Genomic DNA, 27,081 nt, shown 5'->3' on the forward strand with positions numbered 1-27,081 from the left:
CATTTTACTGTACTCTTGAGCTAAAGTCCATTGTCCCTATTACAGGCAACAGACTAAAACCAATTATACCAGAATAGAGTTTCACTGTCGTGCTATTTACAATAGAGAATTTCTGTCAGGTGTGTTACAGTTATATGAATTTAACACACTTAACCGGGTTCGATTCGGTGTATTAAGGAAACAATTTATTAGGTTTTATCCCTGCAGATGGGAGAAGGTTGCAGGGCACAGTACAGGATTTCATAAGAAATTCCACTACTTTAATGACATTTCTTTCCCCCCTGCTTTTTTCTCCTCCACTTCCTTCTCCTCGTTTTCCTTCCCTCCTTACTCCTCCTCATCCCTGTGCAGCAAGCGGGATGTGACCATGTGTTGAATTCCAAGGCGAGGAGAGATAAGTGTGGTGTGTGTGGCGGTGACAACTCCTCGTGCAAGACCGTGGCAGGCACCTTCAACATGGTGCGCTACGGTGAGCCAAACTGTGTGTTATCCCAATGACCGAAAAGTGTCATTGAAACCTTTTCACTATTATATACTGACCGCTGACCTTGTCATGGTCACTCAGAGACGTTGAGTTCTCCTCTGCTGGTTGTGCTGCAGGATACAACGAAGTAGTGAGAATACCCAGTGGTGCTACAAATATTGATGTGCGTCAACACAGCTACTCAGGGAAACCAGAGGACGATAACTACCTCGGTAAGACTCAAACTCACGATCAAAACACTTTTAGGGGTCTTGTTGGCTGTTGAATTTGAAACATTAGCTGGAGGATTTGATTTGTCACTGTCTGTCATGTCAAAGTTCAGTATGTCTAACATTCAGAGGTGTCAACAGCTTTAGTATTCTCTTCTTGAGCAGATATGTTTTGTCTGGTTGTTGGTGCTACTGTAGTGTCCTGCCTGTCCTCAGCGGAGAGATTTGGAGGGCCTGTTGAACTTGGCATGTTGGAGAGTTTGTGGCACACATGCTAAAACATTAATTACCCAGAACTCACATAGCCCTCTGGGTGTAATTTCATTCTCTCTGTGCTGCTCGTAAAAGTGTAAAAGCTACTATGCTTGTGTTTCTTGGTGTTTCTTTGTTCGCGTGTGCATGTGCGTGCGCGTGTGACTCTCTGCGGGTGCGCTGGGGCCTAAGGGGGAACAGGGAGGGAACAGGGGGTAGGGGGGCTTGTGGGAAGTGGGCTGGTCTCTGTGGCCACATTACTGTGATGTGTGAAATGGTGAGGAAAGTAACTCAGGAAATTAGCTCCATAATCGCATTAGTGTGAATGTGTGCAGCAGACTGTCTGATGAACAGAACAGGAGGACTGAGATTCCTCCAGTAGAAATGTAGGATTATTTTACCCCAGTTAGGTTTATCTGCCCTCTGTTGCAGCCCTTGCTGTAAATGAAAACATCAACTGTTATGCTGCTCTATGTTTTTATCACTGTGTCCTCAAGAGAAGGAAAAAGGAGTTTAGCGAACTTAATAAAGACTTGTGGTTTTGCACCCTGTCCCGTACTGTACTTTCAGAATCTTATGCCATCTTATTTACTCATGTCAGTGTCACCTCCTCTGTCTTTTTCTCCAGCTGTTTCAAACAGTCGTGGGGACTTCCTGCTCAATGGCGAGTTTGTAGTCAGCATGTTTAAAAGGGAAATCAAAGTGGGCAATGCCGTCATCGAGTACAGCGGATCCGACCACGTCATCGAGAGAATCAACTGCACTGACCGCATCGAGGAGGAGATCATTGTCCAGGTAACAACTCCTTACCTGCCTGTTGAGAAGGTTATGATGCAAATGGAACAGTGGAATTGTACTGATTGTTCTGTTCCTCTGCCCTCCGATCCCTCCTCAGGTGCTTTCTGTAGGTAACTTGTACAACCCAGACGTCAGGTACTCCTATAACATCCCCATCGAGGATAAACCCCAGCAGTTTGTCTGGGATGCCTACGGGCCCTGGCAGGACTGCAGCAGGCCCTGCCAAGGTGAGGGATGGGAAGGGAACGTAAGAAGTGTGGTTTGGGGGTTAAAGAGAAGATGAGGGGTGTCGGAAAGGTTGAGGTGGTGGAGAGGTGTGGGCGTGTGGGAAAGGAGGTGTGGAGGGAGGTGAAAGGTTGAGGGAGAGAGAAGGTGAGGCTTTATGTGGTTGTATCTGACCACTATTAAATCCAATATTGGCTCCAAGGCTCTTACAACCATGTACTAAGAAATTTGCATTAAATAGTGGAGAATAGTGGACCATACAGTGTTGTCAGGGCGGTGGGAAGCATCAGGAGTCAGATGGAATTCAGGAGCAAAATGCTGGTATTAATTATCAGATGTAGAAGGTGAGCTGGATATACAGTATTAATATTGACAGGATGTTGATCGACACTGACTTACAGACTTATAGAGTCAATATACTGAAGCTACATTTGCCTTCTAAGACAGAATAATAATAATAAATGCTGTTTAGCAGACACTTTTATCCAAAGCGACTTGGGTGGTCCCAGGAATCAAACCCACTACCCTGGCATTACAAGCGCCATGCTTTACCAAATGAGCTACAAAGGACCACCTTCAAACAAGACAGAGCACCTTTAACTTTGACAAAGCGTCAGTAATTCCTCACACAGCTGAGTTCAGCAGAGTCTGAGACAACATGTCAGTCCAGGCTATGCACTCTTGAAAATTCTTCTTCTTCTCCTGTAGTGTTTTAGCGCAGACTACACCTGAAACGTTGTATTGGATGCGGGAAATAAAAAAGGCGGGAAATCCATAACAAAAAAAACTCAGTCCTTCAAAATCCACTCAGAGCACCACTCAGATCTGGTGACCTGAGAGGATGGAACTTCTGCTCCATTCAGTATGCCATGCAGCTCCTCACCTGTTTCATCCTTCATTCCCAAAAAGCGTTCAGCTGCAGATAGGCTGATATTGATCTTTCTTGAGTTCTTCGCCACTCCTGCAGTGCAGTTTATCACCATAGCAATAAATGACAAAATATCGACTTTCTGCTCGACAAGGGTATCTGGATCCTGCACCTTGCGAATGGAACCCACAGCACTGAACGTTGGTGTCTCCATGGCAACCGAACCACTAGAACATCATTTAACTTTTCTCGCAGCCTCTGCTTAGGAGACACGCTGAACAGCTTTTAACCTAGCAATCTCTGCCTCCTTCACCCTTACAGGACATTTCCATTGAACGCGTCAATCGCCGAGCACCAACTGTTTCAGGAATTTTCATTGCGATCTTCTTAGCGCTAACTTCTACATAGAATCCAGAAATCACGCCCTTGATTGGTGCCCTGCTCCGAAAATCGAAGGCAGTCAACTCTTTCTCCTTGAATCTGCTAAGGCGCAACGCGCACTCCTTCTGTTCTGCCGACATACAAAAATCTACGAAATTCCACTTCTGTCCACCCGAACGGATTCCACAGTATACCATCACCAATATCTTGGCAACATAAAACGGATCTCCCAGGTACATCTTCTTATCCTCAAACTGCCCTCCTACTACAAACTGTGAAGTAGTTGTGCTAGGAGCAGTAGGCTCACTAGACAGCGTTTTAATTGTGATTATAGCGCTCTTTATCCGTCCTTTATCGACTGTAGTCCATCCAGTATTGTCGTCACCTTCATTCTTAATCTCATTTTTGCTAGCGCCGTCAAATTCAAACTCGATGTCCACTTACGCCATTCTCTCTAGCTCTCGCAATCAGAGATCTTGGCCTCTCTTGAAAATGGGCATCTGAACAGGCTTAAAGCCCAACCCCTAGCCTAAAAATTCATTCCCTTCACAATTAGTACTTCTCAATAGTTATCATATCAATGACCATTCCATAATACATTTCATCATATGAGGACAAAATATCCCATTAATGTTCAATGAATATACTGTAGATATTCGGAAAACCTCCCTCAACATAGAACATTGTAATGGGAAACTATGATGGATAACAATGATGTATAACTATGATGGAAAGCTATGATAGATAACTATGATGGAGAGCTATGATGGATAACTATGATGGATAACAATGCGCATGTGACCGGTCGGCGTGCTCTCCAAATCAGTCCACAAAACAATCTGCCGTGGAGAGTACAGATTGGCCATACAAATGTATATTTTCTTCTAATTAAACAATGATACATTTCTACTCGCATGTGACTTTTTCTCTAACAACAGTGGGACATGTTTCGCGTTAGGAATATGCTTGAAAACATTAGCAATATGAACAACCATAAGCAAACCATTAGCAATAGAATTAAATGTCCAAAATAACTTTAGAATAAAATCTTTGAAGATGTAGGGCTCTATTTTAACAACCTAACGCAATGGTAAATCTTAGCACTGGTGGTAGCGCTATAGGTCTGGGCATGTGTCAGAAATATTTGTGCTATTTTTACAGTGGGAATTATGGGCGCAATAGCTGGCGGTGGCGTGAAAGCGCTGGGTTTTTGATGAATAAATAAATTGTAGGTTGGCGGAGGGCTTGATCATTCACTGGCCAATCAACGTGTTCCATGGCTTAATACTGCAAGCTGTTATCTCAAGTTGTGTAGGTTATTGACCGTCTTTGTGTTGCCATCAACTTCAATATTCTCCTCCGAGTCCGTTTATTAAATAGCATAGGCTACAGTAATGAATAATAGCAACAGCAAAATACAGCTTTGGCAGTCAACATTGTTGTACTTGCTTAACCTATAGGCCTATACAGGTCGCTCCACCCCTTGGGTGCCTTTTGAGTAGTGTAACTTGGTGATTTATTAACCTAATTTAAACATTCTGTCATAATGAGCACATGTTCAACTTAATAAAAAAACTTGTTTTCCCATCTCAAAATGTTAAATAAGCTAAATTACGATAGCAAGTGCCAAGTAAAGTAACAGGGTTAATCATAAGGGTTGACGATTTCATCTTAAGTCAGCCATAAATACCCCTGTTACAGGGAGAATGGAAGCTTGTTGTGTGCAACAGAGAATGTCAATTAAATTCAAGCTTGACAAACAACATTGAAATTGTTAAAACATTTCTAGTCTGTCTATCTATGGGTCACAGGGTTGACATATTATGCTTGACCCGCTGAATTTTCCACCACAAACATTCGAAAATGTCAAAAAAAGATTAGAACCAGCTCACCTGCTTTTACACTAGGGTTTGACTACAATGTTTATTTTAGTTTTTACAATTTTATTAATAGGAATAGTATTACCATATTAAAATGAGAGTTCAGTTTGCAGAACAGGGTTGACCTTAAAATGAGGGGGAAAAATGTTATAAATGTTTTCATGAATCACTAATCACATTAAATAAATGAATAACAATCGCCACAAAGCAACATAATAACTAGGGCTTTACAATGATGGTCAAAACTTTGAGAAATGCTGTGGTTAAGTCACAGAGGGTGGTCAGAGGGACATGTCAAAATGCTGTGGTTAAGTCACAGAGGGTGGTCAGAGGGACATGTCAAAATGCTGTGGTTAAGTCACAGAGGGTGTACTGAGGGACATGTCAAATTGCTGAATTGTGGCACTTTAGCAAGTCTTTATTCATATTAAAAAACAGATGTATTTAATTTTCTTTATTTAATATAACAGGCTTTTAAAATACTATATTGGTGCACAATTACTACTGCAAATATCACTCATTTCGTGGAACGACCCATACATGCGTGTCTTTACGCATGACACTTCTTCCGAAATAAAGAACACTAGGCTCCCTTTAAAATGTATTGTAGACTATGTGTGAGGCACATTTGCAATAAGCAAAATATAGGCTTATCCATCATTGATGTGGAATTATAGGACCAAATCATTTGAATAAGAAAAGAGGAGTGCATTGTTGGTAACTGGACAAGAGGCACTCTGGAAATGGGGATGGATATCAGTGAAATGGTGTATGCAGGTAGGCCAATGTGAATTGTGAATAATGCAAAAGCAAAACGGCAAAAGCCTCACCAGTAGACCATTTAGAAACCTTTTATGGATGGGCTACTTGGCTTATGCATGGCCAGGATAAGAGAGATACCCAACTCATTGTTGTTGAACCAGATTTCATTGTAGTAGTCTAGGGGTAGCCTACTGAGGGCTTGGTTTTTCATCTAATGAAATGAAAATCAATAAATTGTTACAGGAAAATAACTTCAACGTTTCTAAAAACGAGGGTCACTTACATCATCTCTCGCTCCAAGAGCTGGCTAAAAAAATGTAGCCTACAATACATAGATTAAAAGGGGATGTCCGCTTACTGTTTTGCTGCTCCCAAATGTACCTTTTAATAAAGCTTGGTGATAAAGATTTATTAAAAAGCTATCTCTTGAACCAAACCCTTAATTGATAGTCTTGGCTTCTTGGTGAATGGATAGGGCAGGAGAAAAAAAACAACAGCCCCATGGCTATGCTTGGTTTTAAATTAAATTAAACGAAATGGAGAAAAAATACATTATATTACAACATATTTATTTAAAAATATATAATTTTCAATATATATATTTATTATTTTTTATTAGAAAAAAAAACAGTATATATACAAGCATACAAACAGACAATGATAACATATGCTAGGGTGTACAACAAATTCTAGATTATACAAATATCTTTTTTTAACAGCTTTCTTATTAGAAGAACGTACAAGTGCTCTTAATGTATTGCTAAAATTCCTTATAGAAAACACGGAAGAGAGTTTTTTTTATTAGTGAATTTACATTTATGAATATTACATTTTTCCATTAGCACAATTAGATTTATGAGGTAAAACATGTTTTCTTTGTCCTTATTACAGTTAAGGAAACCGAGCAGCACATTCTCCCATAAAAAAACAAAAGTCATCAAGAATATTAACAGTATAAAACTATGAATATCTTGCCATCATTTTTTTACACGTAGCCAATGCCAAAATAATGCTCAACACAAAAAGTACTGTTAATGTTAATGTGTTTTCTGAGCTTCTTCAGGTAGTGATTCTGGTTACACCTCTAAATAACATGAAAGTTCCAGATGGAATAGCATCAAAGACTATGGCGAACTCTCTAGGTGTAACAAGGATATTGTAACGAGATTTTAAAAAATCCTCATAATTGAGTAACACTCCTTCCTCATTAAAAAGTTGACTCACCAGCAGCGTATGATTATTAAACCAGTTGTTAAAAAATGAAGACTTGTTTCTATACAAAATATCCTTATTGTTCCAAATGAAATGCCTATGCGGGGAAAAGCACATATCTCTTGTTCCATGAGCATACGGGCACAGTCCGTCACGGCTGGACAGGCTGCGCATCCGCTGTCAAAATCAATGTCATTATCATCCACATTACCGTTAAGACCTGCTTTTGGTGAGTCTTAAATCACTGAATGAAAATTGCACTTGTGCGAGTTTTAAAGACACATCTCAAATATTCCCACCATCCCACCTCAAGTAAGCTGATGTCAGACAGGTAAATTGCTGAACCTGGCTGACAATAGAGCCTGCAGTGTATTTCTTCACTAATACATATCTATTTATCTATGGGGATTTACTGCCACTTTGACTGATTTACAGCTCATAATGCTTGGTTATAACAATTAAGAACAGAAGGTATAGGAGGAAGAGTGATGTTTCTTAGAAAGATTTTTTTTAATAAAAACGATTTTGCTGTGATTTAAACCACACGATTCCTGGAGGCACACACTCCTGCTGGTTTTCCGTCTTGACGAGTGTCTGATTTAGACTCCAAAGAATTCAAGCTTGCGTGGACTTTCTAGACAATCTATTTATTGATTCAATGCCAGGTACTGGGAGAAACTAAAAGCAGCAGGACCATGACCAAGGAACTAAACCCTCTCTCCCACCCCATCAGGAGAGCGTAAGAGGAAGATCCTGTGTAGTAGAGAGTCGGACCGTGTGGTGGTCTCAGACCAGAGGTGCCATGGGGCCGCCAGACCAGCCATGGTCACAGAACCCTGCAACGCAGAGTGTGAAATCAGGTACTGCCTAAACCACTCTCAATCGCTTTATCTGTCCATATTGCAGATTTCTTTGATCACTCTCAGTCTTTATATCTGTGATATGTGTGCTGTTTGATACAAAGTTCAGTTTTATCCTGTCAGCGTCTTTCACCTATGACCTTTCCTGTCTGTGTAGGTGGCATGTGGCGAGGAAGAGCGAGTGCACAGTCCCATGTGGGGTGGGATATCGTACGCTGGAGATCTACTGCGCCAAACTCAGCCGTGCCGATGGAAAGACCCAGAAGGTGGACGAGCGTTACTGCAGCAGTCAACGCAAACCTGACAACAAGGAGAGTTGCCATGGAGACTGTAACCCAGGAGGATGGGAGTACTCATCTTGGTCAGAGGTGAGAATGCCTGTTATAGTTTTAAGGGATTTATAAAAAGAGAGGGAAAAGGTTTAATACGTGTGTGCATGTGTTGCAGTGCTCCAAAAGCTGTGGAGGAGGGTCCCGGCGTCGTGCGGCTGTGTGTGGAAAGTCTTCTGAGGCGGGAAGTGATGAGAGCAAGTGCAGCCAGAGAGACAAGCTGACCACCGTCCAGAACTGCAATGAGTTCCTATGTCCTGCGTGGAAGACCGGAGACTGGTCTGAGGTCAGTTCTATGGAGAATGGTTGGACTACGCTTTGGGAATGTTGCTTAGCATTTGAAGCTAATCATTTGAAGGTAATCAGACCGGAGACTGGTCTGAGGTCAGTTCTATGGAGAATGTTTGCTTAGCATTTGAAGCAAATTGAGGAATTTTGAACTCAGATGGCCTTTTTACATTACGACCAGTTCGCAGCCAAATCAGGGTTCTGATTCTACACCTGACAGCAGACATAGTGTAAAAATAACATTTGTAGGACAGAGGGAATAATCTTGAATTTGTTTGACTAAGGAATTCTACTCCTATAATATAAAGAGGAAGTATTAAACATGTAAAAATGACTGGGCGCCAGGGAAGTTGGTCAAAGGAATGTCTTGTCATGTTCGGTGCACGACTGTACCCGTGTTTGTGGGGTAGTAACTAGCTTGATTGTGTAGTTTACACGTTCTGTCCAGCAGTTCAAAAGGCTTTGAGTGCGCCTACACAAACAAACACTGTACACACATAGCTAGCCTACTGTACATGTCAATCTATGTGCCCCTGTTTCTCATTTTGCCCGTTGACTGTTGCAGTGCCTGGTGACGTGTGGGAAAGGGTACAAGCATCGGCAGACATGGTGCCAGTTTGCGGAGGACCGACTGGACGACCGCTTCTGTGACTCGATGTCCAAGCCTGAGTCCGTCCAGACGTGTCAGCAGCAGGATTGTGCTTCGTGGCAGGTCGGACCATGGGGACAGGTGAGTCACGCGTGTTGTACAGTTGACATACCTGTAGAGTGACATGTTTTGTGGCAGGTAATATTATGATCTGTTTGCCCGGGTGGCACACACTGTATTTCAGGTGACATCTGTGGCTTCCAGTCACCCCCTGTCCCTCAAAGACTACAGTGTTGTGTCTTGTAAAAGCTAACGATTATCTGAACTTATGTGTCATTCCAACTGTGTCCAACTGTTTCTAATATTAGAATATGACCCAATGAAGCAGCTATTTTTACAATCTATCATAATAAACCCATTTTGCTTCAGAGTTTTAGTTATGTGTTCATGAGGCTATACAGAGCCTAATGTGATTTTTTAAAAATAAAAAAAATCTCCTATGAACTTTCTTCAGATCACAGGAGGTTGGTTTAATTGGCGAGGATGGGTTTGTGGTAATGGCTGGAGCAGAATCAGTGGCATGGCATTCAATACATCAAACACATGGTTTCTATGTGTTTGATGCCATTCCATTAGCTCCTTTCCAGCCATTATTATGAGCCGTCCTCCCCTCAGCAGCCTCCACTATTCCAGATGTAGAGCAAAGACAGGAGAAAGACAAGCCACTCATTTAGTCTATCCCCCATTTACTCTGCTGTTTAAGCACATTGCTGACCGTGCCAAAATAAGCATATACAATCTGTACACAATCTGTGTCGACATACTCCCCTATATTTATGCTTGCTAATGCATTGCCAGTTTATATCTCTCAGGACGCAAAAAAAAAACTTTCTCTGTAGCAATCCTGTAGCAAGGTGTCGCAACGTTTTCCAAATCAAAACTGGGCACTTCATCTTAACACAGCTTGTGTGTGCAGACTGCCTGTAAGCCTAAACGTGTGATGGGAGATTAGGTGTTCCTATACCATGGCATAGGCAATCATGTTAAATGTATATTTGAAGCTGTTTAATGAAGCGCGCGGAATCTTAGCTGAAGTTGCTGCCACACAAGTTTGACCTCATTTCATCGGAGTCAGTGAGGTAGAAGAGAGTGTGGTGTGTACCCACTGACTTGGCTACAGTGGAAAGTAGATGAGTTACTCATGCATTATGATCCTGAAGGCTGTTATCTGCTGGCACTAGTCTGACCAGTGCACTTCTTTTCCATTCAGTTACTCATTTTTGGGAAGATTTGCTACATTGGCTTGTTTTTGTCCCTCTCTGACTTTCTCTTTCTCCCTCTCTATCTTTCTCTCCATTGCTCTCATTCTTCATATCTCTCTGTTCTCTTACTCTCTCTTTGGTGGACTCAGTGCACTACCTCGTGTGGACCAGGCTACCAGATGCGAGCTGTGAAGTGCGTTGTGGGGACATACGGGTCCGTCATGGACGACACTGAATGTAACGCTGCCACGCGGCCCACTGACACTCAGGTAAGGACACAGTCCACTAAGACCCATCTCAACATCTCTAGAACTTCCACTCATCTCCTCTGCACTGATCTGGACACTTGACACAGGATAAGTGAAAGCCATGGGGTGGATTCCTTCTCATTTTGTGAAAATGCTTTTGTATACTGCCCTTTCAAGTGATATTTGTGAGAATATATCTTTTAGATATATATATATATCTATTAGGCCACCCAGGGCTTGACTGTCAGACTCAGTAGACCACACAAGACCCTAACCCGCTCCTGACACACTACTCGAATGCTTGGTTGTGAGCTGACCATGTGACCTGCCCTATCCCCCCCAGTTGTAGAATGGTGTTCAATTCTATAGTGAGGAAAGGGGGGTTCCCCGTGCAGGCTGAGACACAGGTACAGTCACTGGCACTGTGAGGTAGGAAGGAAGTCCCACACCCAGTCCATTACCACCTGGACTCAATAAGGCCTTGTTGTCTAGACAGGGGTTAGAGGGGGGCTGTGCTGGCTCTTACCCCCAGACGGAGACACATAGCTGGGATTGTCTCCCTCCAGCAGTCCATCCCCTTACCAAGCATGAGGGAGGAGGAAAGAGGGCCTGTCCACGGCAGGTCCGCACAACAGCTCCTGTCAAGGAACAGGAGGGTGTCTGGGGATGGGTGATAGAGGGGGAGTGGAAGCTGGCTCTAACCCCAGAAACAGAAAGATTTTGCAGTAACAGTAGGCCATGGGGCAGGACTGGATGATGGGGCAAAACATTCCTTGATTATTTGTGGAAAATGTCCTCACCTTGGTTATGTAAATCAAACCTACAGTCTGCTAGCTGTATTGTTTGTCTGTAAAGAGTGTTGTAGTGTAGTGTAATAGTCTAGTTTCCCACCTTAATGTCTGTCTGTCAACACCTTATGTGAACCTATCTGAAAAACCTCTTCAGGAAGACAATTCCCGCTCTGTTGAAGTGTCATGACCAAGACATAAATGGTGAACACAAACAGTTGCGGAGTAATCGTCACACATTTCATGAGCCTCTACTTTTATGAACCTCTTTGTGCATCAATTTAGTTTATTAGGGCCTGCTTCTTTCTTCTTCATGCTAATAGTGGGAAGGTAGGATGGACCGTTTTCCCGCGGCATGGCGGGCGGGTCCTGGTTGGGTGGGGTGTGGAGGGGTGGGTTGTGATGGGGTGTGGAGGGGTGGGTTGTGATGGGGTGGGGTGGGCCATAAACACTGGCTGAGACTCCGGTCACAGGGAGGCCCCCCTGGTTCAGGCCTTAATTCCCGACTCAGCCATCATGCCCAGTGACCCTGAACCAGTCACTTCATCTCCCTGTGATTCCAGCCAGTCATCCGTGAAGTCAGCTCCGAGGCCGCACACCCTAAACCACTCCGGGGCTGGAAAAGGGGGAAAGACGACAGAATGGAGCTTATGTTTCAGGACGCCTGTCTCTACCTCAGTTGACCAGTGAGAAGGAGGGGAGAAAAACAAAAAAACACACAACGATGACTGAACACTTGCCTCATACACACCTACCCGCAGATGGGTACACAACATGGGTCTTTCTATAAACTAGGGTACTAGTGATCTTTTCTTGTAGTGGACTGTTTGTAGCTGTTGCAATGTCATTCATAATAATTGTGAATACATTAAGATATAATGGGTGGAACATAAATACATTCAATATAATTAATGAGTTGAATCAAAGTCTATATTTAAACTCTTTCTCGTGCTTGGAGTCTTCACAGATTTGGCAAAAATCGTGTGACATAAAACACAACCTTTCTTTCCTTACATTTATAATACTGCTGTTTCTCGTTATATCATATACTAACAATTTAACAATTGAATTACACATTTAACATGATCCTGTAAAATTCCTGGATGTTGCTGTCAGACTCTTTTTTTTTTGTAATGAGATCTTGGAAGTGTACTGTAACCTCATAGCATTTCGTATCTCCCTATGTTGTGCTGTGATGACAATTTTCATGGACACACATACCCCAAATAATGGATGGGTTGCAAAATCGAATTCTTCTATCAAGAAAGAGTAACTTGAACAAGAATATTCAAACAAAAATCGATACTGTCATTAGTAGGGTTCTTCAAAAATGATAGTTGTTCGATGCGCATTTGATGCTGTTAAGTTACGTGGGGAAACGATCAGCCGATTCAGGAAAGGATTATGAAGTTATTGAAAGCTGGTGTGATACAGCATGCGATTGAACAACAGCCAAAGTGCAGAAATGAACGTTGATCTGGAGAATTGACAGAACATGTTGGTGTCTATATTGCTGTGGCGGTCAAGTTAATTAGCCTATGTCCTGGACAACATTATGTCAACATTCCTGAGGTAAGATTACATACAGTCCGTGTACGTTTTGATCGCAGTAGCGGTGCGTGTGTAAAATCACCGGGAACCCAAGGTCCTCCCAAAAAAGCCATATTACAAACTGTGTTTTGTGATAGTTGCATATTTTGCTCTATAAGCAAACAATGCATAGTTCATATTCCTTGACACTGTGATATATAAGCCTAAAGGCCGAGACAATAGGAAGAAATTCAACCACACCTTTGTTTATCAGAAAACCGGAGAGCAACCTCTGTCCAGTTGGTCCACGAATCATATTGCATGTAACATGACGAATAGCATGGTCAAGCAAGTTAATGTTCCTGACATTTTAGGACTACTAAACAGCTATTGATTTAGAACCACAGAGTTACCACAAGTCACAAAGAAAACAGGTGCTGCTTCCACTGATCCAGCACCATTTCAAATTTAACATTTCAACATGATCTAATCACCTATGCTTAGTCTAACACATTGACAACTAAAAGATACCAAAAACAATTTAGTCCAATAAACGTAAATTAAATATTATGTGGCTTTACCTAGTACTGATTTCTGTGTGTGTGTGTGCGTGCATGCTTGCAAGTAGAAAGAAATGTGTTGACTCACCCTAATTGTAGAGAAACGCCAATGTCATCCTCCTCTTTCATGTTGCCTAAATGGTCTATGACTCTGCCATACAGTACGCGCTTTACGTTTTTGTTGTCCTAGTCTACCTGGCTAAAATGCTTGCTCGCTAGCCTAACTTGCTCCAGGCCAGCTAGTTAACATTAGCCTACGACATCTAGCTACATATTGACCTTCCATCTTCTCAGGTCAGGGGCACAATGTATTCATTTATGGTTGTATCACAATCACCATTATAATCATTGGCCAGTACAGAGAATTAAGTCAAACTTATTAAAAAGTATTAATCCCTATCTCCATCCATGGCTAATTTAGGAAAGGGACAATTTTAGCAAGCTAGCAACCAACCGGTCGACCACAGCATGGTGAGATGCAACAATTCAATGACGTATGGCTTATGATGTGATTGGTGTGAAACCAAATCCAAACTGTCTTCCCTTGACACTTTTTTTGGTGTGCCAGCACCATTCATAGCTGAACTTGTTCAGTTTAGCGCAATGCTGATTGGTTATTATTATTATTTAAAAAAATACTCAAGGGAGGCCAAATGCTCACTGGCTTACCTTGGGTAGATGGGCTACACATACTGAGACAGAGGGGCGCTGTTTTGTTCACAGATACTTTCTCTGGTGAGATACATTCAGCCTGTTGTGAATTGAAGGACATTTTGGAAACAGAGACGAAAGATACATTATTTTGTTTCTTTTTTTCTTGGTACATTGTTTGGGGAAGCCTGGCTTCCCTTGACTCCCAAGACTACACGCCACTGTTTGAGACACTTTTTTTTTTCTTTTTTTTTTTGTAAAAATGGTGCAATCGGAAAATTGAAAATGGCTTGTTTAGCCATTCTTGAATAGAAATAGAAGAAGAAAAATGGCTTGTTTTTCATTTTTGCATATGAAACCCCCCCCCAAAAACGTAATATTTCCATTTTCACATGTAGACGGGGTTAAATGTGGAATGCCTGTCATTGGTTAAGTGCACAGCCAACACTTCCTGTCCTTTCAAAGTAGGACTTCACCCTTCCAACTGTTTTGCCCATGCTACAGACGACTATTTTGGTCCACTAATACAGTACTAGTAAAGGCCCAGTGCACTACTTTTGTGAAGGTAAAAAATGGACCCCATAAATCCACCACATTTTAGTAATATATATTTTTATTCCGATTTTTCACGGGGTGCTGCAGCACCCTCGGCATCCCTACTTCCCACGGGTATGAACAACCGTATCTATTGCTAGACTAGAGATACGGCCCTACTGTAGCTATAGTGTAGCTCAGTGGTTGCACATCTAACTAGCTGTAATTAAGTAAGGGTGTGAATGGTAGAGACTGTGTTCAGCTACCCAGAACTGTCTGATCAGCTTGGTAGGGTGCCGTGGGTGTGAATAGCAATGGAATGAAACATCCAACCAATGCCTTGAGTCGTGCTGTAGGTCCACCACACGTCCGGAGAGTTGTGGGGTCCTGTCCAGAAGCAGCCCCTATCGTAGACACTTGTGGAGATCTGAAAGGATTGGACAGGTGTAAGCCATACCGCCAAATTTCCACCAAGCCTTTGAGAGGGTAAGGTGGAGCTCTCACCATGTCACCACCAATCAATCCCTCTCAGATCTCCAGAAGTGTCTAGACTCTGGGCAGTAGGGGCTAGGTGTTGTTTCTGGACAAGCCATAGGTATTATGGTAGAGCAGTCAGTCAGCCTGGAACTGTCTAAAATGTTTAAAAGGCAGTGCATTTAAAAACAAGATTTTGGTCTGTTTTTTTAAAGAGATTTCCACACACACACTATGAGGTAGGGCCGGGACGATATCAATATTGCAATATTTTTTCCATGGCAAACATTTTAACACAAAGCAGACCAAACTCTTTGGTCCTTTAAAAACCTGCTGTATGTAAAATATTGTGTGCTACTGTATAGCTTGGAAAATAAATGCATGTGACTCTGGATGACAACTTAATGGTGTTTGTAGCCAACATTAGGGGTGTTTTCCTAAAGAAGTTAAATCCGCTAAGTGTTTTGTTTCTTTGGCACGATACTAATGAGTATCATGATATTGGCATCGTCCCGGCCCTACTATGAGGTCAAAATAAAACTCTGAAATCGTGAAAATTATAATAATGGCCTTATTGTGTAAGAGCTGTTCCAAAAATGTCTGTAATTTCTGTTCAGGTGGGATGGAACTTTTGGCCCACATCATGACATCATAATGTGATATGATTATCATAGACCAATGACTGTTCATCTGGGAAAGGGGGTGGACTCTAGACCATCCTATCAGCCAATCAGGGCTGTGTTTGTAAATATCTTCACATTAGTTTCCTATCACCCACATGATCAATCTGAGCATTTCAAGGACCAAAGGAGGCTCAAGGAAATAAATGAAAAGTACTTTGGAGTTATTTTCATTAAATAAACACAGTGATTTATTAGATATACAGTGATGATTTAAAAATACAATTACAAAGACTGCATGGATGCTTTAATAGCTGTCAAATACATGCTTCCTCTATCATTGGGAGAATCTCAATTACATTTTCTTGATCCATTGCAACCTCGCTCCTCCTCTCTTCGTCTCAGAGGTCCTTCCCCTCTCACCTTCTTATCCAATTGGTTTTGAGAAGGAGGTGAGGAGAGAGGACGTGAGGAATCAAGGAAATGCAATTCAGATTCTCCCCTTGTTTACCCCATTCCTCACCTCATTCTCAGAGCACATTGGGGGAGAGGAGTGATGGTTCCTCCCCTCCAGCTGCAATGCACTTTCAAGGAGTGGAAGAAACAAAGACAGAGGAAGAAATAATCGTTTTCAGACACAGACGCCCACACACACACACAATGCTTGAAGAGTTTACTGATTATAATGATTTCATTATTGGTTATTATTATTGTCAATGATTTTTTTGACAAAACCCATTGTATTATTATTATTTCATTCTATTATATTATTATATTCACTATTAAAACATATAGTAATGCTGTTGTTTATCCTTTTCGTTGTCCAGGAATGTTTGGCACGGCTTTAAATGATAGAGAATTTGACCAAAGCACAAAAAGACCTGGCAACTAAGCATGACAAGGAAACACGCAGTGTTTCTTGTGATATTCTGACATTTTTTTGGTTGTTGCTAAGTGGAATTATGGTCTCATTGTGCCTATCTATACTTTTATTCCTGTAACTAAACATGGGAAGCTGCAAGAAAATCATATTTAAATGTATATCTAACCATTTTGAAATGTTGACCCTGATGTCACACATTGGCCCCTTTATTTATATAAAGACGCACATACATCAACACACACCCACAGTCATAGACAGGTCTTGGTTGCCTCCTTCATTCTTTCTCTTATTATTCCCACCACTTCCACCCCACCACCATGTTTTACAATGTATTTAACTGTGTTAGTGTAAAGCTGCGGAGGCTGTGTTCTCCAGCCTGCCTGGCTGCCAGGGTCCTGTTTATTTCCACTCAGAGGATGAGTGTGGAATGTGGAGCCCTCTGTAACACAACTATACCTAAGTTAGGCCCCTCTCTGCTCACCTTTCTGCTCAACCCAGAACTAGGGGGTCAAAGGTCATGAGAGGGCTCTGGGGAGGAGAGCACGGCGGAAGAAGGAGGAGCCCAGTAACACGCCAGTGACTGGGATACCTCTCCACTGTGACACGTTATGACAGGCACCAGGTTATTCAGATGGAGGGGTTTAACACTGTGTATTTCTGGGATCCTCCTCCACTGTGACACGTTATGACAGGCATCAGGTTATTCAGATGGAGGGGTTTAACACTGTATTTCTGGGATCCTCCTCCACTGTGACACGTTATGACAGGCATCAGGTTATTCAGATGGAGGGGTTTAACACTGTATTTCTGGGATCCTCCTCCACTGTGACACGTTATGACAGGCATCAGGTTATTCAGATGGAGGGGTTTAACACTGCATTTCTGGGATCCTCCTCCACTGTGACACGTTATGACAGGCATCAGGTTATTCAGATGGAGGGGTTTAACACTGTATTTCTGGGATCCTCCTCCACTGTGACACGTTATGACAGGCATCAGGTTATTCAGATGGAGGGGTTTAACACTGTGTATTTCTGGGATCCTCCTCCACTGTGACACGTTATGACAGGCATCAGGTTATTCAGATGGAGGGGTTTAACACTGTATTTCTGGGATCCTCCTCCACTGTGACACGTTATGACAGGCATCAGGTTATTCAGATGGAGGGGTTTAACACTGCATTTCTGGGATCCGTCAGAGTAACACTGTTACTTTTAGTCTGATGATGGGTACACTTCTGTTGGAGCTGCACAGTAAGTAGATGACAGTACAGTAGGCTGTGTTTCTGTCACTGTAATTGTTTTAATGGATTTGTATGGTTGTCCCTGTAGGACTGTGAACTGACCCAGTGTCCCATCAGTCACCCGGTACCGCCGGGGACCAAAGTGCCCTCCCACCTCCCACACAAAACCCAGTGGAGGTTCGGCTCCTGGACACAGGTTGGTTCTATCAGTTACTCCACCACTCAATGAAGCAATTACATACTCTGTGTGTTGTACTACAATTGTACTAATTGCCTCCATCTCCACCACAGTGTAGCGCCACTTGCGGCAAAGGGACCCGGATGCGCTATGTCAGTTGCCGTGACAACCAGGGTGGCGTTGCGGAGGATTCTGCCTGCTCCCACCTGGCCAAGCCCCCGGCCAGGGAGGTGTGCTCTGTAGTGGCCTGCGGACAGTGGAAGGTCCTTGAATGGACATCTGTAAGTAACTATTTTTGTTTAATCAACCACCAATGTTTAATGCATTTACCATGTACACTTAAAATATTTGACATTACCACAGGGTCTTGTGGCTAAGGATATTAAATCCATATATCCATTATATCCATTACTAATCTCTTTAAAGTTCCAATGCAGCTGTTTTTATCTCAATATCAAATAATTTCTGAGTAACAATTATGTACCTTACCGTGATTGTTTTCAATTAAAATGGTCAACATTTTTTAATAATTGCTTTTTAGCACAGAGCAAATTCTCAAGCAAGAATTCTGCTAGGACTGTCTGGGAGTGGTCTACAATATATTTACAAAAGTATGTGGACAGCCCTTCAAATGAGTGGATTCGGCTATTTCAACCACACCCATGTCTGACAGGTGTATAAAATTGAGCACACCGCCATGCAATCTCCACAGACAAACATTGGCAGTAGAATGGCCTTACTGAAGAGCTCGTCTGTACTCGGTTGCAACACTCACTACCGATTTCCGAACTGCCTCTGGAAGCAACGTCAGCATAAGAACTGTTCGTTGGGAGCTTCATGAAATGGGTTTCCATCGGCTGGAGTGGTGTAAAGCTCGCCACCATTGGACTGTTTAGCAGTGGAAACGCGTTCTCTGGAGTGATAAATCACACTTCGCCATCTGGCAGTCCAACGGATGAATCTGGGTTTGGCGGATGCCAGGAGAACTCTGCCAACTGTAAAGGTTTGTAGAGGAGCTAGGCCCCTTAGTTCCAGTAAAGGGAAATCTTAACGCTACACCATGCAACAACATTCTAGACAATTCGGTGCTCCCAACTTTACGGCAACAGTTTGGGGAGCCCCTTTCCTGTTTCAGCATGACAATGCCCCCATGCTCAAAGCAAGGTCCATACAGAAATTGTTTGTCGAGATCGGTGTGGAAGAACATGACTGGCCTGCACAGAGCCCTGACGTCAACCCAATCGAACGCCTTCATATTAATGCCCATGTTTTTGGAATGAGATTTTCAACGAGCACGTGTCCACATACTTTTGGTAATGTAGTGTAAGTGGGTAGGGGAAAACTGAAATCTAGCTGTTATTGGCAGAGAGGTTTGGAACTCTCTTTCTTATTTCTTATTTAACAAATCATTCCAACCTCATAGTGTGGAAATATACATCAAACACAGCAAAATCGTTTTTTTGACTGCACTGGGCCTTTAACCTTCAATTCCAAAGTGAACTCTTCGAGAGGGAAATCTGACAACCATTATATGCTCTGTCGGCACTGTTCATTAAGTTGTATTTCACAATGAAATCTCTAGCCAGCTCAGTGGATTATAATATCTGAGGTTTGTTTAGCTGTGGTTTGAACCTTTCAGACCACTGTTCATAATCACTTTGTGTGATTGTGTGTTTCTCTGGTCCAAGGGGAGGAGGAGATGAAACAGGCTTTGGTGTGTTTGGAGGGTTGGCAAGGGGATAGAGGGACGCGTGAGGAACAAGGGGCTGGAGAGAGGGGCTAGGGTCCTTGTTTGCAGATGTTTCTCATCAGACAGAGAGCACTAGTCATACTCCCACCATGCTGCAGTTATGGCCACCACGCACAAACACACACACGCACGCACGAATGCACACATACACACATTCACTCACACATAGACACACACACAGATAGCTAGATACAGGCTGTGGGAGGGAGGGTCTCTCTGACTGCTTATTTATTCCAGAGCAACTCAGTGGGCTCCAGGCAGGCAGGCAGGAAGCAGCTCAGCCCAAGGCCACAGCAAACAGAGCCACAGAGAGAGACCGCTCTGACTCTAAACGTTCACATTACACGCTCTTGATATGGAACCGGAAATGAACCCTGATGGAGGGAGTGATAGCTATGGCATGGCGGATGTCCCAGTTAGGACATGAAGTTTAATGGCTGTTCTACCAATATAAGACCTAACTGTAAAAGCAGCCTAAGTGTTGTGGTTTTAACTTGTGCATAGGCCTACACAGGGCCTGTTAAAGTGCAGTAACTACACCATTTTTCGGATTGGGAGATGCTTGTGCAATATCCACACCTATTTGAAATAGGCAGCATTGTTGAGTCCTAGACAGTAAACCCTTGGCCAGTGTAATCCCTGGCTCAGTAGCATGGTACAGTACAGTACAGTGGACAGTTCTTGCATAATTCCAGGTCTTATGCAAGACAGATACAGTCCAGTTTACTCCACTTGGCCAGACGTAATTGGAGCAGCATGAGTCTTTGGCAGAAGCTCTCTTTTATTTTCTTTAAGGAAGAGCTGTTTGGGTCAGCCATGTTTACAGAGACAAGACTAAGCTGCTACAGCAAGTTCTGTTTGTGTTTATATGCTTTGTATCTTACTGGGTGTGTGTGCCTGTGTGTGTGTGTGTGTGTGCACAGTGTTCTGTATCCTGCGGGCAGGGGAAGACCACACGCCAGGTGGTGTGTGTGAACTTCAGTGATCAGATAGTGGACGTAGTGGAGTGTGACGCTGATGACCGTCCGGCCACAGAGCAGGAGTGTGCCATGTCCCAGTGCCCTGCTGCCCGCTCCAGTGACTCTCGGCCCCTCCCTTCACCCAGCGGGGGCCCCCGCAATAACCTGCCCACGACTGCTGATGGGCGCGGTGGAGGGCGAGCCCAGGCCCACCAGTGGAGAACAGGACCCTGGGGAGCGGTGAGTTTCTTACACTGGACACCATTTACAATCATCTTGGAGTCCTAGGTTCCTTAACCTTAAATGAATGCATACAACCTAAGTGGTCTCCCATTACAATTGTATAAGTGGGAAGGCAGCACAGCTGAGCACTATCTCAGTCTTGTGTTGATGTTGACCTTTATGAGGCTGTCTGTCTGTGATGTATCCTAACCCAAGAAGTCAATGAGTTTTTGCTGATAGTTTTGGCAGTTAGTAGTCTATTGTATAGCTGTTATTCAAAATGGGGTTATTACAGTCAGTTGCACAGCAATCTGTGTCCCCAAATAGCTGGTGTTATTTAAAAGATCATGGGAAATAGCAAGGGCTATTTTTGGGATCTCTTCCTTCCTTTTCCAGAGGATATGTGTTTTAATATAGCAGTGCATTATCCATCCCAGTTTCCTAAAGCACATAGTCTCTGAGGTCAATCTGACACTTGCAAAAATGATGTATGTGTGCTTTTGTATACTTGTCTGTCAACGGGTGCCTTTTTGCACATACTGTATGTTAGTTTGTTATTGTATTTAAGAAATGGTGTGTTGGTCTTTGTGTGTGCACTTGTTTCACTGTAGCTGGTGTGTGTATGTGCAAAGGTCTGCAGTATGTGACACTGTGTTTTTTGGTCAATATATTCTTGTTGTAACCCATTGTTTGAGTGAGGTATGTGTGTATAGATGAGCGCCATACATTTGCATGGATGAGTACATGTACATGTGTTAGTGTTTGGATGTCTACTTGCTTGTCTCTGAGGTAGTGCACACACACCTGTACGTGTGAGAGTGTGTTATCCATCTGTCTCAAACGGTGTTCTCCTCCATGTGACGTCAGTGCTCGAGCACGTGTGCGGGCGGCTTCCAGAGGCGTGTGGTGGTGTGCCAGGATGAGAATGGTTATGCTGTCAACAACTGTGAGGAGCACTCCAAACCCATCGAGCAGCGCTCCTGTGAGTCCGGACCCTGTCCACAGTGGGTCTATGGGAACTGGGGAGAGGTGAGAGAACACAATCCGCCCTACAGCACTGATACACTGCGGGGCTTAGTTGCACTTTGATGACTTCATCCCATCGTTATGAACCTTGGCGTTCTGACAGCGGTCATTCTTCTATAATTCCATTCTTCTGAAATTGCTGGGCTGTATGTCTAAAGGTTAGAGGTTAAAGGTTAGAAATGAGGTGTTCGATGTCCTAGATAGGTAGGCGTATGTTGGGTGGGGATTTCATACTGTACGTTAGATAAACAATGGCGTGAATCAACTGTCCCGACTTTGTCTACACACTCCTCCTTACTTCTGTTCTGTCCTGCAGTGTACCAAGCCGTGTGGGGGAGGAATAAAGACGCGGCTCGTGGCGTGTCAAAGGCCCAACGGAGAGCGCTTTAACGATCTGAGCTGTGAGATTCTTGACAAACCGCCCGACCGTGAGCAGTGCAATACTCAGTCGTGCCCGTCTAACCCCCACTGGAGCACAGACCCATGGAGCTCGGTACGCTCGTAAATATATCCCTTTTGTTTTCTTTCTCCCCTCTTTTTTTTTAACAGTCCTCTCATTTCACCACACACAGAGTTTCACCACTAAACTGTGTAGCATGACAAAGCAAAACAAACAAAGAATTAAACTTGAGGGAGAAGGATGGTTCTGTAGACTTACATGCTGGAAACTCAATTTTTCACCTCACCTCCACCTCACCTTTACCCTTTCCCTTGGTGCCTGAGACTGGTCGTCCTTCTAGAGACAGATGGGAATTGATTTCTGTTGCACTTAAGAGAAAAAATAAACACACAACACACCAAAAAGTACAACCTCTGAAATGCTTCATTGACAGCTGTGACCATAAGAACACTTTCTCTGTTATCAGTCTTAGTCAGTGTTCAAAATTCAGGATCAGTTGGTATTTCAGAATCAAAGCTAGTTTGTAAGATATTGTTTTCAAATATAATTTATTACTTAAGAGATTTTCTTCTTGGTTTCCTTTGTATATACAGTAGCCTTAACCTCCAGCGTTTCTGTCATACCTCTTTGTATTCGCACACAGTCAATCGTTGTTCATATGCAAATATTGATGAATGTTTCTGTATATCAGGAATTTAAGATGCCTTGTTTTGTTTTTTTTGTAAACACCCAAATAATGGAGATACGGTATACTCAAGTGTTGGTGCTGTTCATAGTTTTTACACGTGGCAAAGAAAATAACCTGAAAAGAGTCCAAGTGAATACACCAACCCTATTGGGACTATATCGTTTTTTGTGTACTCTAGAGATATACAGTGCCTTCGGAAAGTATTCAGACACTTTGACATTTTCCACATTTTGTTACGTTACAGCCTTATTCTAAAATAGTTTTTTTTTAATCCTCAGCAATCTACACACACTACCCCATAATGACAAAGCGAAAACAGGTTTTTAGATTTTTCTTTCAACTATATTAAATATAAAAAAAACTGAAAGACCTTATTTACATAAGTACTCAAACCCTTTGTAATGAGATTCGAAATTGTGCTCAGTTGCATCCTGTTTTCATTGATCGTCCTTAACATGTTTATACAACTTGATTGCAGACCACCTGTGGTAAATTCAATTGATTGGACATGACTTGGAACTGTCTATATAAAGTCTCACTGTTGAAAGTGCATGTCAGAGCAAAAACCAAGCCATGAGGTTGATGGAATTTTCCGTAGAGCTCCGTGACAGGATTGTGTCGAGGCACAGATCTGGGGAAGGGTAGCAAAACATTTCTTCAGCATTGAAGGTCCCCAAGAACACAGTGGCCTCCATCATTCTTAAACTGAAGAAGTTTGGAACCACCAAGACTCTTCCTAGAGCTGGCCGCTCGGCCAAACTGATCAATCGGGGCGAGAAGGGCCTTGGTCAGGGAGGTGACCAAGAACCCGATGGTCACTCTGACAGCGCTCTAGAGTTATTTTGTGGAGATGGGAGAACCTTCCAGAAGGACAACCATCTCTGCAGCACTCCACCAATCAGGCACTTTATGATAGAATGGCCAGATGGAAGCCACTCCTCAGGAAAAGGCACATGACAGATTGACCAAGATTGAACTCTTTAGCCTGAATGTCTAGCATCATGTCTGGAGGACCATCCCTACAGTGAAGCATGGTGGTGGCAGCATCATGTGTGGGGATGTTTTTCAGTGGCAGGGACTGGGAGACTAGTCAGGATCAAGGGAAAGATGAACGGAGCAAAGAACAGAGAGATCCTTAATGAAAACCTGCTCCAGAGCGCTTAGGACCGCAGACTAGTGGTGAAGGTTCACCTTTTTATAAATTAGCAAACATTTCTAAAAAAAACTGTTTTTGCTTTGTCATTATGGGGTATCGTGTGTCAATTTGATGAGGGAAAAAAACAACAATTTAATAATAAAAAATAAAAAAGCTGTAACCTAACAAATATGGAAAAAGTGTAGGGGTCTGAATACTTTCCGAAAGGCACTATATATATCATTCTGATGCTACAGCTTTATTGACCATCATAACTGTAAGAATTCAATTGGTCTTAAAGGGGCAATCTGCAGTTCAAACAATAACAAAGCATCAGCCCACCACTGTTTCAGTAAACAGCTGAGGGATGGGGCTGGAGAAATGTCATGGACAGATCTATAGATGCATGGACCGACCATCCATGTTTTAACCATGTTTTAATACCGTGTTTTGTTTACAATTACATTGTTCACCAACAAAGGGGTGAAACAAGCTTAGATATTTAAAAGTCAAAATACAGATGTAGCAATGGCAGATTGCTCCTTATTAATTATAGAGATGTTACTAATTCTCTTATGTTTCTGCCTTATTTTCCAGTCCACTGTTATTAACTCAGAAATTACGTCGTAAAATGGTAGTTACATGGTAATGAACTAATAATTACTTTTTAGTCATGTATGGGCCGGCTAGTTACCAATTATGCTAAATTCTTAAAGAAACAATAGGGTTTCTCAGTAAAGAACAGGTTAACACCAGATGAAAGTGGACTGTAGAATAAGGTGATAGCCATGTTATTTAATATATTATGTGATTCTTCAAGGTAATAGTCATTTTACCACAGCTTGAAGTCCTGACCCAGAATCCCTCCTTTTAATTAGCACAGACATAAGCACCCGGCCAAACCAGTAGGTCCAAGGCCCACCGCTCAAAAGGTGCTTGATATGAGTGTATTTATGTCTTGTTAGATATGTCTATATATTCGCTTTGTAAATAGTTTATTTTGGTGTGTTCACCAGTGCTCAATACACATGTGAAAATATGCCATGCTCAACCATACCTCACTTAGAACAAACACAACTCAACTAGCCATTAACTTATGATACTTACAATGGTGCTTTTGCAAAACAAGGGAGAAATGAGATGTAAACATAAAAAAAAGAACAAAAATAACTTACGGTCACAAACTGTCTATTGTGACATAGAGATATGTATGTTAAACACCTGTTGTTTTGAGTCGTTTTTCATAATCACATTTTTTTCATGATGAGTTGATTATTGATTATGTAAAAAAAAAAAAAAAAAAAAATAGTTATGTTAGGTGAAAATGTGTTATAGTTTTTTTTTGAACGTGTGTTCCATTTATTCACCAACAAACCGGTTTTTGTTGTAGCTGAAATAGAATGCCCCTTGTCCTAGCATTGTGAACACACAGTCAGTACCTGCGACCACAGGGAGAGTTTATAGTGTTCTATATACCTGGAGCTTATCCTCTGAGCCAGTCGTATGTGTCTACCTCATTCTCTATTAACCCCACCCGCCTTTATCTTCTGCTGGAGGGCTGCATTCTCATTCTAATTCATCAGGATGTTGGCCATAAGCACAGATCCAGGGTCTGTGTTTTGTTCTACCTCTTAATAGTTGAGTGGTAGTGAAAGCTGATCTTGGACCTGTGGTTAGGCGCAACCTCTGCCTGGAGCCCACCCAGTCATTCCTAAGGCTAACTGTAACCTCCTTGGTAATTAATGTGTGTGCATAAGTTGCAGACATCACACCTTATTTTAAGGGCCTGTTAACACAGCTCTCAAGCAGGAAGTGAGTGTATTTCTCACCACACCTTGTTCACGAAATAAATACTATCATTTCTAACAATATGAGTATTGACAAGGTAGCATACGGTTTGGGTTGATTATGACGAATCCAATAAGAGTGTGTAACTTTTTACCCTACTTGAAACAACTCCACACGCATTGAGTCTCATTACAATGTGGAATTGTCGATCATTTGATGTGTAGAATAAAACACAGTTGTATTATTTTATCTAGAGCCACAAATTACAGCTTGGCTCCTTGTTGGAGTTTAGGGTGCATATTTTAGCAGTACGGCATGATGCATTTACAATGTGTTTGATGATATGAACAGGCTCTTGAAATAAAATACTCCATGCCTCTCATTCCATATGGCAGTATTAGTCTGGGTTCCAAGGACATTTGTGCATATTTATGTAATTATCTGTATTTATTTCTACTTCATTATAATGTCATGTCAATATTTAATTTTATTTGAACTTGCTGAATTTGTTCGCTCACAGAAAGGTAACTATTAAAGTGAAGTAGAGATACTATTAAAAAGCAATGTTTCTTTCATTTATAGTACTCACCGTAAAATATCATGTTCACGATTCACGAACCATCACGAACAAGTGCTTATTCTCAAACTAAGTTCCAAAACATCCATTTATACTTGTTTCCTTTCTAGTCAATCCTCTAGCTAGTTGATTTAGCGTGCAGAAATGTGTTTTATTGTATGGATATCGGAAGTGAAAAATGGAGGTCATATGAGAGAAGAGAGACAAGACATCTGCACTCCTGACCTCATCTTAGTTACAGTAGGACCAGAGCTTATGGCGAAAACTGATACCTCTGGAACACTTTGTTAGAAATAGTTTTATTAAATGAGATAATTGCCATGAAGAACCACTAACAGTGAAGTGAACACATTCACTTATCATCTCATCAACATGTCTGTGCTTTAATTAAGAAGATTACCTTTAGATTACCGGAATTGGCTTTACAC

The 27,081-nt window shown here is 42.2% G+C and overlaps 1 protein-coding gene across 1 annotated transcript in view; it reads left to right on the top strand.

Moving 5' to 3' along the window:
- LOC110527969 (A disintegrin and metalloproteinase with thrombospondin motifs 9) overlaps positions 1 to 27,081 on the top strand; it is a 77,379-nt gene that overhangs the window by 23,847 nt on the left and 26,451 nt on the right. Inside the window, exons 15-28 of the mRNA XM_021609619.2 lie at positions 352 to 469; positions 601 to 696; positions 1,574 to 1,740; positions 1,841 to 1,970; positions 7,805 to 7,931; positions 8,089 to 8,299; positions 8,379 to 8,546; positions 9,114 to 9,278; positions 10,549 to 10,668; positions 18,019 to 18,126; positions 18,222 to 18,389; positions 20,782 to 21,057; positions 21,907 to 22,068; positions 22,382 to 22,558. Coding sequence (XP_021465294.2) covers positions 352 to 469; positions 601 to 696; positions 1,574 to 1,740; positions 1,841 to 1,970; positions 7,805 to 7,931; positions 8,089 to 8,299; positions 8,379 to 8,546; positions 9,114 to 9,278; positions 10,549 to 10,668; positions 18,019 to 18,126; positions 18,222 to 18,389; positions 20,782 to 21,057; positions 21,907 to 22,068; positions 22,382 to 22,558 — 2,193 coding nt within the window. The remainder of the gene's footprint in view (positions 1 to 351; positions 470 to 600; positions 697 to 1,573; positions 1,741 to 1,840; positions 1,971 to 7,804; positions 7,932 to 8,088; positions 8,300 to 8,378; positions 8,547 to 9,113; positions 9,279 to 10,548; positions 10,669 to 18,018; positions 18,127 to 18,221; positions 18,390 to 20,781; positions 21,058 to 21,906; positions 22,069 to 22,381; positions 22,559 to 27,081) is intronic.

This window comes from Oncorhynchus mykiss, chromosome 7 (assembly GCF_013265735.2).
Source record: "Oncorhynchus mykiss isolate Arlee chromosome 7, USDA_OmykA_1.1, whole genome shotgun sequence".
In the NCBI taxonomy this organism is placed as follows: Eukaryota; Metazoa; Chordata; class Actinopteri; order Salmoniformes; family Salmonidae; genus Oncorhynchus; species Oncorhynchus mykiss.